At 38.1% G+C, this 17457-nt stretch overlaps 1 protein-coding gene across 12 annotated transcripts in view; it reads right to left on the bottom strand.

The window, feature by feature from the left end:
• The window catches only part of SS18 (SS18 subunit of BAF chromatin remodeling complex), a 92290-nt gene that overhangs the window by 27009 nt on the left and 47824 nt on the right, over positions 1-17457 (bottom strand). For 8 of the 12 annotated variants that reach the window (XM_070050361.1, XM_070050365.1, XM_070050367.1 and 5 more), the window contains one exon: positions 12050-12271. The exons of the other annotated variants lie outside the window; for them this stretch is intronic. In XM_070050361.1, the coding sequence (XP_069906462.1) occupies positions 12050-12271 (222 nt within the window). The remainder of the gene's footprint in view (positions 1-12049; positions 12272-17457) is intronic. 12 annotated transcript variants of the gene reach the window in all.

The raw sequence follows: 17457 nt of genomic DNA, 5'->3' as shown, positions 1-17457 counted from the left end.
CTTGGAATACAGTTAATCTTACATGTATAAAGCTAACTGAAAATAGATCTTAGTAAAAAGTAAAACTGAAAATAGGAGAGGGAAAAGGAAGAAGGGTGGGAAAAATCGTTATGCTCCTAAAGTTGTATTTATAAAATGCAAGAAGTTTGTATACCTTAAACAAAAGGTTTCTGGGTAAAAAATTAAAACATAAAAAAAAATGAAATCCTATAATTTGCAGCAAAAAAAAAGTCAATCTCAAAGTCACATGCTGTATGTTCCCATTTGTACAATATTCTCAAAAATAACAAAATTACAGAAATAGAGAAAAAGAGTAGTTACTGGGGATTAGAGATGGTTGGGATCAGGACACAAGAATCTCTCTGAATTCACAATATCTTGTGGTCCTATGGTTATTTCTAAATCTAAAGCTTTTTAAAAATGAACCTGAATTTTATAAACTATCAAATTCAAACTTACCTAAATTGTATTACCCAAACCAAAAAGTTTGTAGTATACCTGATAATCACCTATTCTATCTGACAGTAACTGAAAATGCCTTCTTTGTTTCATTTCTGGAGTGACAGCTGATGATGACAATACCAGAGAGAATGATGCTGGCTTTTTAATTTAAGACAGGAAGAAATATAACAATAAATCAGTCAGGGGGCTAGGGCTGTGGCATAGGTCAAGCCTCCAGCTGTGTTACCACAGTCCCATATGGGCACCAGTTCAGGTCCTGGTTTCTCCACTTCCAATCCAGTTCCCTGATAGTATGCCTGGGAAGGTAAGGGAAGATGACCCAAATGTTTGGGCCCCTAGAGCAACATGAGACTCAGGGACAAGCTCCTGGCTTCAGCCTAGACCAGCTCCTGACATTGCAGCCATTTTGGGGAGTGAAGCAGCAAATGGAAGATCTCTCTATTTCTGTATCTCTGCCTTTCAAATAAACAAATCATTAAAATAAATAAATTGGTCAACAAACAGGACAAAGAAGTGAACAAAACAAGACACAGTTCTTGATTTCACAGAACTAGCAATGTAGGAAAAAATAATATTTACAAGTAATTATGTACTTGCAAATACTCAAATTTTGGTACAAAGAACCTAAATACAGGCTAAAACATTTAAGTGGTCTTGTATGTGAATTAATTTAAAAACTCCTATTATAAGGTTAGAGATTAAGGTTAAGATGATGCTCTATGTTTTTTATATTTTCTAGATGTTTCATATTAAACATTTTTAACTAGAAAAACAGTACTGGGGAGAAAAATTAAAACCATGAAAAAAATTCATTCACTATTAGCAACAGTCATCAAATGTATAAACAAGATATCCAATCTGAGCTTCAATGTAACAGCTTTAATGTAAAACTCTACAATAAAAATTTCCAATATTATCAATATCTCATAGACTTACCAATTTTAGCAATAAACAGAAATGAGAGTAAGCACAATCCTTACTCATTCCAACCTACTACAGAGATCAAACACAATTCTTATGGACTAAAATATTTAAAGTAATTTCTTCATTTGTAATTTTCCTATGTTGTACTTTAATATGGTATCATGGCAGGGCTTTATTACATTAAGGAACTTAATGAGGATTCCTACAGCTCCTGATTCTGGATGGGGGTTTGGGGTCACATAGGGGAATGTGAGGGATGGGGCTTGAGGCTGGAGACAGAGACTAATCATGTGGGCAATCAGTCAAATCTACATGACGGAGCTCTAATAAAAAAAACTGAACAGCAAGACTCAGAACCTTCTTGGTTGGCAACACTCTGTAGTCATTATACATCCATGCCAGGGAAGGGAAACATTACGAGTACTTGAGGAAAGGACACAGAAATTGCACTGGGTACCTCTTGACTCTGCCCTATGTACTCCTCTCTTTGGTTAACACTACTCCTTGTCCTTTCCCTGTTATAAATGCTGTGAGTACAACACTCAGAACATTCATTAAGTCCTATGAGTCCTTCAAATAAATTACTATGAAGATGGCTTTGGGAACTCCAAAACTTGTGACTGATGTCAGAAGTGAGGCTAGCCTTGGAGATCATCCCCTAAAGTTTCAAAGGTGGCTAAACTCTTTCAACTGGCATCATAGCTGGAGGGCTGTGCCCCTCTTCGCTCCTTGTAGTAAATCCAATACACTGATTCTGCAAATGTCCCTTTCCTCCCTCTCTCACACCATCAATTTCTGCTCTCTAATGGTCCATTCCTATCAATGCACAAACATAATTTAATATAATCTTGATCTTACATCTCCCTCCAGCTATTAACTGTTCATTTCATATTTGTTTTCCTATAGAAAAAAATGACAGACAAGAGTTGTCTTTACAAACTGTTACTATTTCTCCTATTCACATGTCCTGTGAACACAGGTTTTTGCACCATTCCTCCACCAAACCATCCACCTTGGTCATAAAATCCAAAAGTTAGGGGTCACCATTTGGCGTAGTGGTTAAGATGCTGCTTGGAATGAACACATTTCATATTGGAGTGCCTGGGTTTAAGTCTCACCTCTGCTTCTGATCTAGTTTCCTACAGTTATGCACTTCAACATCAATAAGTCACTCAATTTCACAGATGCTGAACCAAACTCCTAAATCTGCTATTCTCCCACTCTCAATCTTAGTAATGCAATACTGTTCACTCAATTACTTTGACTTTTAAGTCATTCCTTAACACGGTCTATCCTATCTATAAGCAAATCCTAGAATGTCACGCAAGTTCTGCCTTCAAAATACACAGTAATTATCTTCAAACCAACTACTTCTGATTACACAGTTATCATCCTATTCAAAGTCACCATCATCTCTTACCCAAATACAGCAAGATATTTTGAATAGGCTCCCTACTTTACCCCTTACCCAATCACAATCTATTTTCCACAGCTGCCAAAGCATCCTTTTAAACAATATATATTCAAATCATGTTATTCCAATGCTCATAACACTGCAGAAACATGCCCCTCCCTTGGAATAAATCTAAAAGCACCATGGGCTACAATACAAGGTCCTTCATGTCCTAGCATTTCACTAACTCTTAAATGATTTTTGACAGGTTATCTGCTCACCATACTAAAATAGGACACACATCCTCTTCTTCCTATACTTCTCTTCATGACACATATTGTATATTTCTGGCTCATATAAGTCCTTAAAGTAAACAGGAAACTCTTAACCTGATGACATTTATGTAATGTTAGAAACTTATTAGTATGTCCTAAACTATATTCTATAAAACTCTACAGACATCATTTTGCAAAATATAGAACTGCACAGATGGACTGTGCAAGCTGAAATCAAACAAAATTATCTTAATCAAAAGTAAAAATCACAATTATTCTGCAGCCTCTAAAAATTGTGAAAACATTACAAACTTATTAACAGTCAGCTATAAATGCACAGAGAAATGAAAAACATTTAGTTCAGTGTCATTTAAAACACTAGGAACACTGAGAATGAAAGTGTTTTATTTCTTTATAAAAACACTATTAAGAGTAGTTTGAACGGTACTTCTGTTCTCCTCATGGAATAATTGACAAGTTAGTGTGAGTATCTTTTCTATGGCTTAGTAAACTGTCATACTACTTTGTAAGTAGTGTGTTTCATGTAAGATAGACCAGCTTCCAATATTTTATCCTTTACATATACTTTCAATGTAGTGAAATATTAGTCAAAGCCAAAATCAACTATTGGGATTGCATCAAATTGAGAAGTTTCTGTACTGCAAAAGAAACAGTCAGGAGAGTGAAGAGACAACCGACAGAATGGGAAAAAATATTTGCAAACTATGCAACAGATAAAGGGTTAATAACCAGAATCTACAAAGAGATCAAGAAACTCCACAAAAACAAAACCAACAACCCACTTAAGAGATGGGCCAAGGACTTCAATAGACATTTTTCAAAAGAGGAAATCCAAATGGCCAACAGGCACATGAAAAAATGTTCAAGGTCACTAGCAATCAGGGAAATGCAAATCAAAACCACAATGAGGTTTCACCTCACCCCGGTTAGAATGGCTCACATACAGAAATCTACCAACAACAGATGCTGGCGAGGATGTGGGGAAAAAGGGACACTAACCCACTGTTGGTGGGAATGCAAACTGGTCAAGCCACTATGGAAATCAGTCTGGAGATTCCTCAGAAACCTGAATATAACCCTACCATTCGACCCAGCCATCCCACTCCTTGGAATTTACCCAAAGGAGTTTAAATTGATAAACAAAAAAGCGGTCTGCACCCTAATGTTTATTGCAGCACAATTCACAATAGCCAAGACCTGGAACCAACCTAAATGCCCATCAACGGTAGACTGGATAAAGAAATTATGGGATATGTATTCTTTAGAGTACTATACCGCAGTAAGAAACAACGAAATCCAGTCATTTGCAACAAAATGGAGGAATCTGGAACACATCATGCTGAGTGAAGTAAGCCAGTCCCAAAGGGACAAATACCATATGTTCTCCCTGATCGGTGACAACTGACTCAACACCAAAAAGGAAACCTCCTGAAGTGAAATGGACACTATGAGAAATGGTGACTTGATCAGCATAGCTCTGACTGCTAATGGACAACTTAATACATTATCCCTCATAGTATTTTTTTTTTGTCTGTTCTACTTAATATTTCCAAGAAATTTAAAATATATAGTCTCACTTCCTCTGGGACATCTTTATCCTTTGTATCACTTCTCTCATTTGTATCAATGAATTCACCTCCATAAAGCCACCTGTAGTGCTTATTATGAGTCTCTCAAATGGCAGTAGTGTCAACATTCCCACAGTGAGCAGTTTCTTCTAAAACTTCATTTACATTGGATTTGAATTTCATTTCCAGAATTATCATTTTTCATTTCTTTGCTATACTTTTATCTTTGTTGACAAAGTCCCTCTTTTCAATTATTCAAATTCACAAAATGTCATGTAAGGTTATCACTGGAAGCCAAGGAAGCAACACAACTACAAGCTTTGCTGTACATCCATGAACTCACTGAAGGATGCACAGTGACCAATCACAGACAGAATCTGCAAGTGGCATAAATGGTCATGATTAGGATAGGCATCAGTTACCTACGCAGTGATATGTGGACTAGAGATAGCAGCTAAGTCTGAATTTTATGCAATTACAGTTATTATACTATGGTAACAGAAATCTGAATGGTATTGTTGGGAAACAGGTATTATTTAACTATACCATGGTAAACAAAACTCATGCATATCAAAATTGCACAAAGTGAGGTTTACTTGTTTATTTACATACCTCAAAGATACTGTATCAATCAAATTACAGAAGGCATGTAATAAAGTACCCTGATACCATGCCTGGTAGAGAAGGGCACTCACTCATTAAGTTTAAGTAATATGCCAAGAAAAGAAATGAAACAAAAAAGAGTTCTACAAAAATCAAATTAGTTTCTCTACCATGTAATCTCTCAGACCTTCTAATGTGCTAATATTGAAGCTGAATCTTCCCAAGTATCTTACCAGTAATTATTAAAATCTATCTGGATTATAATTTAATGCACACTGAGTTGAAGTTCTGACTTAATTAAGAACTAATGAGGGGCCGGCACTGTGGCATAGTGGGTAAAGCCACTACCTGCAGTGCCAGCATCCCATATGGGCACCAGTTCAAGTCCTGGCTGCTCCACTTCCTATCCAGCTCTCTTCTATGGCCTGGAACAGCAGTGGAGGATGGCCCAAGTGCTTGGGGCCCTGAACCCACTTGGGAGCCCTGGAAGAAGCTCCTGGCTCCTGGCTTCGGATCAATGCAGTTCCAGCCATTGCAGCCAATTGGAGAGTGAACCATCAGATGGATGACCTCTCTATCTCTCTGCCTCTCCTCTCTCTGTGTAACTCTTTCAAAGAAATAGATAAATATTAAAAAAAAAAAACTAATGATACTTTTTCATGAAAGTAATATTACAATTTTCAGAACCTTACCACTGGAACAAACCATTGTTAAAAAGTAAATTCCTATTTCCTAAAAATTAACAAAACCTTCTCATAAAAGTGAAATTCAAATAAAATGAATAATTTTAATCTATAAAAAACTTCTTCAAATGAATAATAAATAAGCCATAGGATACAGAATAGGAACAGGCAATACTTAGAAAATATGCAAACAGCAAATAAACATGTAAAGCTATGCAACTTTACTAATTGTCAAAGACATACAATTTACAACATTACATCTTTTCCCCTATGTTAAGCAAAGATTAAGGAAATCGAGTGCCATTTGGATATGTAGTGAAATAAGCACTATTATACTCTGTATGAATTTGACTTCATACAGGCTTATTGAAAACACTTGAGGGGCCAGTGTTGTGGCAAAGTGGGTTAAGCCTCAACTTGCAACTCCAGCATCCCATATATGATTACTGGCTCAAGTCCCATCTATTCAGCTTCCGATTCAGCTTCTTGCTAATGCACCTGAGAAGCCAGCAAAAAATAGCCTAAGTATTTGGGCCCCTGCCACTCATGCGAGAGATCTGGATGAAGTTCTGGGCTCCTGCTTATGGCCTGGCCCACACTGGCTATTGCAGCTATTTGGGGATGGGAGGTTTCTCTCTCTCTCTCTCTCTTGCCATCTCTGTCATTCTTCCTTTCAAATAAACAAATAAGAAATAAATCTTTAAAAAAAAAAATCTGTAATGTCTCTCAAATCTTTAAAATTTTTTTATTTATTTTTTCAAAAGCTAGAGAAGTATCTTCTATCTACTGGTTCACTATCACAAATCAGCCAGGGCTTAGCCAGATCAAAGCCAAGAGCCAGCAATCAATCTTAGTCTCTCACATGTGGACAGGGACCCAGGTACTTAAGCCTGCTGTTGTCTCTCAGGGTGTAATTTAGCAAGAAGCTGAAATCAGGAACAGAGCCAGGATTCAAACACAGGTAGTATGATAAAGAGATGCCAGTGTTCCAAGCAGTGTCTTAACCACTATATCAAACACTTGCCCCAATATTGAAAAACAATTTATTTACTTGAAAGACAAAGACAAAGATGGAGAGAGAGAGAATCTTCTATCTGTTGGTTCATTCCCCAATGGCCACAACAACAGGGGTTGGGCCAGGCTGAAGCTAAGAGCCTGGACCTTCCGCGGGATGCCCACGAGGCTGACAGTAGTCCAAGTACTTGGGCCATCTTCCACTGCTTTCCCAGAGAGTTGAATCAGAAACAGGACAGCCGGGACTCCAACTGACACTTATATAGGATACTGGTATTATCAGGCAGTGGTTTAACTTGTTATATCATAACCCCCACCCCTGCCCAAATATTTTAAGTATCCATATATTTTATCCTTACAATTCTATTTCTAGAAGTTATCCTACAAAGATCTTGCACAAGTACTCTAAGATACAGGTAAAAATGTTTGCTCCAGAAGTATTTGTAAGAATAAGACTAGAAATATCAAAAGTAGGTACAGTTTTATTAAATATGATGTTACTTCCATATAAAGAACATCTTAAGAATGAGGGAAATATATAGATACTGACAGCAAAGAGGCAAAAAGATACATATAGGGCCGGCACCGTGGCTCACTTGGTTAATCCTCCACCTGCGGCGCCAGCATTCCATATGGGTGCCAGGTTCTAGTCCCGGCTGCTCCTCTTCCAGTCCAGCTCTCTGCTGTGGCCCAAGAGGGCAGTGGAGGATGGCCCAGGTGCTTGAGCCCCTGCACCCACATTGGAGACCAGGAAGAAGCACCTGGCTCCTGGCTTCGGATCGGCACAGTGCCGGCCGAAGCGGCCATTTGGGGAGTGAACCGATGGAAGGAAGACCTTTCTCTCTGTCTCTCTCACTGTCTATAACTCTACCTGTCAAATAAATTAAAATAAAAAGATACATATATTCTACCATATACATAAGCACAATTAAATGCTAAGCTTATTTCAAGTATTTCTGCTTAGTACATCTCTTATCATTGCGTAATAATAATCCACTGTGTAATAATGTAATATAACACTCTCAGCTGTGATATATATTCTTTGTCCTATGTACTTATATAATGAATGTGACCAGTTTTGGTACTGAAAGAAAAACGTTCTATTACCCTAACCAAGCCTCTGGATCAGTCTAACTAAAGGGCACACTAATACAAAGTGTGTTACTCTATAACCATCATCATTAGCAAAATACATCAAGAGTTTTTTAATACTATTAGAACAAAACTAAAATCAGAAATTAGTGTGGCTGAAATTACACAAATAGCTGATAAACTAATGCTCTTTGTTTTTTTAAGTTTGATTATTCTAATGAACAAATGTTATAGAAACTGCAAACATCCATCATTTCACTTAATCTTCTTAGTTAAGTAGACACAGTCAAAGGTACTACACACAGTCAAAAGTGCTACACACAATAAATCACAGGGCTAAGACATGAATCCAAACTGGAAAAATTTTACACATGGAACTTGTAAAATATATTCTTTATAAATATGGCAATTTGTGAAACTCCTCACATTTGAATGTTACCAGTAAACTTTTGTTAAAAAAGGAAACTCACAACTATGAATGCCTGAGAATGAAAAATATGATTCTATCAAATACATCTTCAGGAAGCTCTTCTATACTAATTTGACTTTTCCTATTACAATGAATATACTTGTTGCTTTATTAAATAAGTATTTTTTAAAAACTTTGTCTTTCCACCATATAATGACAGTTGGTTCCAATTCCTATTAACTGAAAAAATATGTATGGGCATACCTCAAGGCATTTTTCTAGACACCAGGAATGTAGGTAGTAGTGAGCAAAAAAGACACACCTCCTAGCTTGTTAGGGCTTTCTGAGTCCCAGTGGAGTTAATGTTCCAAATGCAAATAAAGTTTACATAGAAAGATTGTGGTTTGCTTTGAACACAGGTTTTACTCTTGCAGTACAAAGTGATAATCAATGAATTCTTTCTAGGTAACTGAAAATAACATGGGAAATACATGTTGGATTGACTATTATATTTAAGCAACACTATGCCAGTCTTTTAAGACACAAATTTACTTAAGAACATGCTAGCTAAACATTTCACTTGGAAGTTAACAGTTCTTCAAGTGCACATGGAGGAAAACATTCTGCTTAACCAGTAGTTTAGCTGCTGAAGAGAACACTTAAGTTCTTAATTCACAGACACAGGTAAAAACACTACAAATGAACTTAAAGTAGATATTGATGAAGTGGGGAGGAAGGGAGAAAGAAAGAGATCTTCTATCTGCTGGTTCACTCCTCAAAAGATTACAACAGATTTGGGTCAGGCTGAAGCCAGGAACTCCATCCTACTCTCCCATATGGGTGGGTAATGTCCAAAGTATAAAGCCATCTTCTGCTGTCTTCCTAGGTGCATTAGCAGGTAGCTGGACTGGAAGTGGAACATTTGGGACCTGAGCCAACACTCTGATACAAAATGGCAATGAAGCAAGGAGCAGCTTAACTGGCTGTGCCACAACACTGATCCCCAAAACACAACATTTAAAAAAACAGTAATCGGTATGTAAGTTTAAAACAAAAAATTCTTATAAACATTTCAACTCTGAATCAGTAACTATTTCCTATATGTATCTTGCTGCATGCATTATTTTTTCCTCTTCAGATCTCATGTTGTATCAAACCATGTGACAGCAACACCCATGTTCACGCGCACCCTCTCTTTCCTTATCTGTAAGTTTCTAAAAACTGTGCCACTATTACTATAGTTGCTGTCAGAATCATTATCAATTTTATGGTTCTTTTTGCTCATAATCAAACTGTATGGAGAAGCATCTGAACTCCCTTCAGATCTAGCATTATGTGGATCTGCTATTGCTTTTGAACCTTAAAACTGACCTAATTTAAAAAAAAAAAAGATAATATTCCATCATAGGCACAAATAATTTTGAGTGAAAATATGGAGCCAGTGTCAGTTCTGTAAAGCTATATTAACTGTCAGTTTAGTGTATATCTCATAAAAAAATAAGGTGCCTAAATTAATATTTTAAAACCATGAAATGTGATTTCATCATAAATGATTATCAATAGATTAATTTCCTTTCTCTGAGTACACTTTAGTGATCTGTTTTTTAATCATCAAAACCTAGTAAATTTTATTAGAAACATACTTAATTCTATTTTAAATCCTTAATCTCACATTCTGCAGCTGAAATAGCTTTAAAGTGGCAATACACAAAATGTTTTAACAATTACCAGAACAGAGCACCACTTACAGAGCATTACTTTACTCAGTGATAAACTTGTACAGTAGCACCTCCATTGAACATACTAAAAATAAACTACCTAAGCACTACCTTAAATACTGAAACACAGCATCAGAAAACACCCAAATAAATCAATAGAAATTCATATAAATTAATACAACCTTACTAAGTAAATTAAACCACACGACAGTGTTTTTTAAGAGGTTGAGTCTACACAGATAAAATTTTATTTTTGGGGACTGAGCTATGACGTAGAGGATAAAGCCGCCACCTGCAGCTCTGGCATACCATATGGGCGCCAGTATGAGTTCTGGCTGCTCCACTTCCGATCCAGCTCTCTGCTATGGCCTGGGAAAGCAGTAGAAGATGGCCCAACTCCTTGGGCCCCTGCACCCATGTGGGAAACTCGGAAGAAACTCCTAGCTCCTGGCTTCAGAACGGCACAGCTCTGGCTGATGCAGCCATTTGGGGAGGATGAACCAGAGGATGGAAGACCTCTCTCTCTGCCTCTGCCTTTCTGTAATCTGCTTTTGAAATAAATAAATAAATAAATCTTTAAAAAGAATTTTTATTTTCTGTATTTCCTAGTTCTGAACCAAACTGCTTGGTTATTCAGTGATAAGCTTTAAGAAGCAATACAGGGAGGCTGGGACTCTGGTCCAGCAGATAAAGCCACAGCCTGAAGCACTGACATCCTATATAATGGTGCTAATTCATTTCCTGGCTGCTCCTCTTCCAATCAAACTCCCTGCTAATGCACCTGGGAAAGCAGCAGGCAACCCCACCCACATAGGAGACCTAGAAGAAGCTCCTGGCTCTTAGTTTTGGCCTGGCGCAGCCCTGACCATTGCAGCCATTTGGGGAGTGAAGCAACAGATCTCTTTCTGTAAGTCTGTCTTTCAAGTAAACAAGTCAATCTTATTAAAAAAAAAAAAAAAAAGAAGAAGAAGAAGAAGAAGAAGCAATATAGGGGTTGGTGCTGTGGCACAGAGGGTTAAATTACCATCTGCAGCGCCAGAATCCCATATGGTTGCTGGTTCAAGTCCCAGTTGCTCCACTTCCAATCCAGCTCCCTGTGAATGTGCCTAGGAAAGCAGTGGAAGATGACCCAAGTTCTTGGGCCCCTGTCCCCACATGGGGGACCTGGATGAAACTCCTGGTTCCTGGTTTTGGCCTGGTCCAATCCTGGCCATTGTGGCCATTTGGGCAGTGAACCAACAGATGGAAGATCTCTCCCTTTCTGTCTGTCCTTCTCTCTAACTCTGACTTTCAAATAAATAAGTAAATCTTTTTTTAAAAAAGCAATACAGGGGCTGTACTGCTGTGTAGGTTAAGCCACTGCTTGCCATGCTGGCATCCTCTATCAGAGAGCCAGTTGGAGTCCCAACTACTCTGTTTCTGATCCAGCTTCTTGCTTATGTACCTGAGAAGGCAGTGTAAGATGGCCCAATTACTTTAGTTGCTGTCATCCATGTGAGAAATGTGGCTGGAGTTCCTGGCTCCTGGCTTTGGCCTGAACCAGATCCAACTGTTGCCAACAGATGGAAGATCAACCTCTCTCTCTCCCCCTACCGACTCTATCATTATCTTTCAAATAAATATATAAACATTTTTAAATACAATATAGAATCCTAAATAACTATCTAAAAGATATAAAAATAAATCAGCTTAAAAAGTCAAATATAGCCATTTAATTTCTAAGGGTAAAGAAAAACAATGAGATTTAAACTACTATCTATTTCCATGTTCCCTTTTTTAGGGCATGAATGTCACTTCAAATTCATATTTTTATGAATCTGCTAACTCACCAAAAACTTCCTAGGCTAATAGAGCACAGTAGTCAAGAAGGATATAAAGCTTAGTTACCTTGGTTTGGCTGCATATTCATATTTGGCCTGGGGCCATAGTTTCCCATTGGTTGCCCCTGACTCATTGTCATCTGATTCTGTACTGGCATGCTCTGTGATGATGGCACGGAATGGTTGTAACCTCCCATGGATCCATGGCTACTTGAAGGCATATTCATGGAACTGTTTGTCATATTGAGTTGATTAGGTCCAGGTCCCTGCATAGGCATATGGTTAGGCCCTTTGAAGAAAATGATAAGGACCAAAATATCAAAGTTAAACAGATGATCTATATAAAAGTGTCTTTAAAAGTTTTTAATTTTTTATATTATAATAATAGTATCAAACAATAATTTGAGTACTTGATCAATAGCAAAGTAAATGGCTGACACAAATAACAGTAAATACATGAGGTAGATGTTACATCTATTTCACAGATTAAGAAACTAATGATCGGCCGGCACCGCGGCTCACTAGGTTAATCCTCCACCTGCGGCACCGGCACCCCAGGTTCTAGTCTCAGTTGGGGTGCCAGGTTCTGTCCTGGTTGCTCCTCTTCCAGCCCAGCTCTCTGCTGTGGCCCGGGAAGGCAGTGGAGGATGGCCCAAGTGCTTGGGCCCTGCACCCGCATGGGAGACAAGGAGGAAGCACCTGGCTCCTGGCTTCGGATCAGCACAGGGTACTGGTCATAGTAGCCATTTGGGGGGCGAAGCGACGGAAGGCCGACCTTCCTCTCTGTCTCTCTCTCTCTCTCACTGTCTAACTCTGCCTGTCAAAAAAAAAAAAAAAAAAAAAAAAGAAAGAAAGAAAGAAACTAATGATCTAAAAAAAGCCAGGAACATTCTAAAGAACAGTAGAGAGCCTAACTTTATAAAAGGGCAAAACAGGGCCAGCACCATGGCATAGTAGGTAAAGCTGCTGCCTGCATTGTCAGCATCCCACTTCTGATCCAGCTCTCTGCAATGGCCTGGGAAAGCAGCAGAAGATGGCCCAACTCTTGGGCCTCAGCAACCAAGTGGGAGACCCAGAAGTTCCTGGCTCCTGGTTTCGGGTCAGTGCAGCTCTGGCTGTTGTGGCCAATTGAGGAGTGAACCAGAGAATGAAAGACCTCTCTCTCTCTGCCTTTCAAATAAATAAATAAATCTTTGAAAAAAAAAAAATGAGAGCAAAACATAGAAAACCAGAGTGCAGTACTGGCACACAAATTAACAAACTAACAAATTAATGGGCAAGTATAGTCTAAAAATAGACTCCAATACATAATTCAGTAAATGACAACTGTCATGATATTAAATATCAGTGGGCATCAGAAAACTAATTGTATAAATGGTGTTGTGACAACTAGGCAGAAATCTAGAAAAAAAAAAAACAAGTTAAATTCGCACTTCATCCCTTCCACTAAAACTAATTCCAGATGGCTAAAAAAATTTAAATGTTAAAAAACAGTAAGAGAAAAAAAATCATAAAAGATAGTTTCAAAAAGAATTTTTCAAATAATCTTGATTTGCAAGAGCATTCTTAAGCAAAAAAAAAAAAAAAAAAATAGAGAGCCATAGAAGACTGATAAATTACCTAAAATTAAAATTGAGGGGCTTATGCCCTGGCGCAGTGGGTTAATCCTCCACCTGCAGGGCCAGCATCCCATGTGGTCGCCAGTTCTAGTCCCAGCTGCTCCACTTCCAGTCAAGCTATCTGCTGTGGCCTGGGGAAGCAGCGGATGATGGCCCAGGTCCTTAGGCCCCTGTACCCACATGGGAGACGGGGGTGAGGAGGGAAGGGCCTCTTGGCTCTCGATGGACATTGCAGCTGTTTGGGGAGTGAACCAATGGAAGGAAGACCTTTCTGTCTCTCCCTCTTTCTGTTTGTGACTCTAATTCAAATAAAATAAATAAAATCTTTAAAAAATAAAATAAAATTGAACAAAAAAGTACCAGAAATATCACAGACCAAATTAATTATTTAACATAAAAGTAAAAGACCACAAGTAAAAACATGGGCAAAGGACAGGAACTTCTGAGTTTACATAAAAACCACGAAAGGATTTACAAACATAAAGACCCACTGCTTCTCTTATAACAAGAAAGACAAATTGAAATTATAAGAAGGAATTCTCATCTTTTAGATTCTCAAAAATCAAAAGTTTTGATTCAGCCATGAAGAAAGTAGTATTTTCATACATTGTTGAGGGAACACAAATGAAATAAGTACCATTTTCATAACAGAGCAACTTGGCAAAATCGTCCAATTTTAAAATGCATATAAGCTTTAATCCAGCAAGCCCCACTTCTCTAAAACAAAATGATTCGTAAAGGTAAGAGCTATATGCCCTCTGGCACCTTTTCATTGTTTTTTAAATTTTTTAAAAATTGCTATTGTTTTATTTATTTGAAAGGAAAGCGACAAAGTGAGAGGGAGAGGAAGAGACAGACAGAGACAGAGAGACAGCAAGAGAGAGATCTTCCATCTGCTGTTTCACTCCCCAGATGGCAACAGTGGCCAGAGCTGAGCCAGGCCAGAGTCAGCAGCCAGGAGCTTCATCTGGGTCTCCCACGTGGGTGCAGGGGCCCAAGAACTTGGGCCATCTTTTGCTGCTTTTCTCAGGCACATTAGCAGGGAGCTGGATCGGATGTGGAGCAGCCAGGACATGAACAAGCATGCATATGGGATGCCAGTGTCTCAGCAGCAGCATTACCTGCTATGCCACCATGACAGCCTGGGTACCTTTTAATTCTTGTTCCACAGGCATGTGTTGTCAAGTGTTTTAAAAAACATCCATCACTTTTTTAAAAAAGGAACTTAGGAATGATGTTACTTGACCAAGACTGAAGAGCACATGGCATAGCAGTTAAGATTTGGGACATCCAAATTACATATAGAAGTGTCTGAGTTTAAGCCCCAGCATTTCCATTAATGCACGCCCTAGGGGAGACAGCAGCAGTTGGATCCCTGGCGCTCCCATGGGAGACTTGGAATGAGTCCCCAGCTCCTGGCTTTGGCCCATCTATTATAGGCATTTGCAGAGTGAACTAGCAGACAGGAGTTCTATCTCACCTCTATTTCTATCTCTCTGTCTGCTTTTCAAATACTTAAAATTTAAGATAAACATGATATAAGTAACTGCAACTTAGATTATAAAGTATTGAAAACAAAGCTAATAAGAGCCTAAAGACAAAACTGCACAAAATGGCTGACTAAATGCTATGAGGAATAAATAAGGAAAACATAAGTTACTGGCCTTCCAATTTTTCCTAAACTTAACTATAACTCTTTTGTTTTGGAAGGTCTATCATATTCTGAGGAAAACTTGGGTCATAACTAGTTGATAATCTCTGACTTACACAAGTTGGGACCTACATTGTAGAGAAGCGGTTAAGCTGCCTCCTGCTACACCAGCATCCCTTATAGGTATGAGTTGTTCCACTTGTGATCCAGCTCCCTGCTAATGGCCTGGGAAAGCAGAAAAAGATGGACCAAGTGATTGGGCCCCGGCATCCATATAGGATGCCCAGATAAAGCTCCTGGCTCCTAGTTTCAACCTGGCCCAGCAATGGCCGTTGCAGCTACTTGGGGAGTTACAGTAGATATCTCTCCATCTCTCCCTCTCTCAGTCTGTAACTCTACCTTTCAAATAAATAAATAATTATTTTACAAAAAAAAAATGACATTGTCTTAGATTGTCTAAAATAAATAAATAAAAATAAAACAATAGACAAGTACTCCAGATGGCCTTACACAAGAACCAAAATGTGATGTTAACAGTAACACTACTGCTGCACAAATGCTTCTTGGGTCTTAGGTTTGAAAGTTACTTGGATAAGTCAAAATTCTAATTAAAGGTATTGCCATATAAAGTCACAAAATTCCTAACTAGCTAACCTGCACTTGCATTACCCTTCCAGTTCTAAAAATGATATGTCCTGTGAGCTAAATGTGGATTTGGCAAAAGCTTTCTCCTGACTACAAACTGAAAAGCAGTTATGTCTTCATTCCTACCTCCATTCTGGGTGTGGGCCATCAATGCTGCAAGTCTTAGCAGAAATAGAAAACAGTCACTGAAACATCATTTCCTTCCTATATGATCAGTCACAAATTAATCTTCTATAACCCAAGTTACTTTGCCTCTTTTGCTCCTTTCTTTTGCTTTTAACACTTTTCATCCATAGATGCCAAAGCTACCAACCAATACAATTACCTAGAAAAGACACTACCTAAGGATGCTAATTAGTAATTTTAGTAACAAACTGTCCTGTTGTATCTTTTTAAAGATTTATTTACTTATTTGAAAGGCAGAGCTACTTAGAGGCAGAGGCAGAAAGAGAGAAAGAGTGTGAGAGAGAGAGGGAGGGGGAGAGAGAGAGAGAGAGAGAGATCTTCCATCTGCTGGTTTATTCCCCAAATGGCTGTAATGTCCAGAGCTGAGCCAATCCAAAGCCAGGAGCCAGGAGCTTCTTCTGGGTCTACCACACAGGTGCAGGAACCCAAGGACCTGGGCCATCTTCTATTGCTTTTGCAGGCCATAGCAGAGAACTGAACTGGAAGTGGAACAGCCAGGACCTGAACCGGCACCCATATAGGTTGCTGGCACTGCAGGAGGCAGCTTTACCTGCTACGCCACAGTGCCAGCCTCTGTCCTGTTATTTTAATTAACTTCCATTGCTGCTAACTGTATAATATTTTCTTTCAGTTAATAAAAATAACATGTGTCTTTAGAAAGTAAAAATATTTTTATATTAAATGTGAAGAATATTCCACCAAAAATGGAGGTCATGGGTTTTTGCTGTTGTTACTAAAACAAAATAAAATCTGAAAGGTACTTTCAGATTAAAAATTCAAACCAGCAAAAGGGAACTAATAAGTATATGGTGGTCTAAGAGATACTATTCTCATGACTAAACTTAAAATAGATAAATAGGAAAGAAAATGGATCATTATGTGAAAAATGTGTATTATGAAAAAACTACACATGGACCTCAAAAATATTTTTGCACCAAAATAAGCACTTTTAATTCCATTTTGCTCTGAACATTCTGAAGTATCTCATCTAAGGAAGCTTACATTATTTCTGAGCTTTTCATTTTTCTTTAAAATCAGTTCTGAAATTTATGTTATCCTATAAACATATGTATTAACCAAATTCTACATTACCTTTCAATAATATCAATGAGATACCATATATACTAACACTTCTGAAACTGCTATTTCTTTCCCCCATGTGTTTTTTTCCAGTGATACTGTTTCTGGAATCAACACATTTTTAAGTAAACAAAAATTCAAGGAAATGTTATATATAATATCTTTTTATGAACAGATTTAATTCTTAAGCCATGGCGCAATGCCTTTTTTTTTTTCCAAAAAGCTTCTAAAGCCAACTGTATTGCATAGTTTCAGACAGACTAAATTTAGCCGGTTCTGTTCATCAGAGGAATG

Source organism: Oryctolagus cuniculus, chromosome 10 (genome assembly GCF_964237555.1).
Source record: "Oryctolagus cuniculus chromosome 10, mOryCun1.1, whole genome shotgun sequence".
Classification (NCBI taxonomy): Eukaryota; Metazoa; Chordata; class Mammalia; order Lagomorpha; family Leporidae; genus Oryctolagus; species Oryctolagus cuniculus.
The sequence above is the reverse complement of the archived record's forward strand: the minus strand, read 5'-3'. Positions and strand labels throughout refer to the sequence as shown.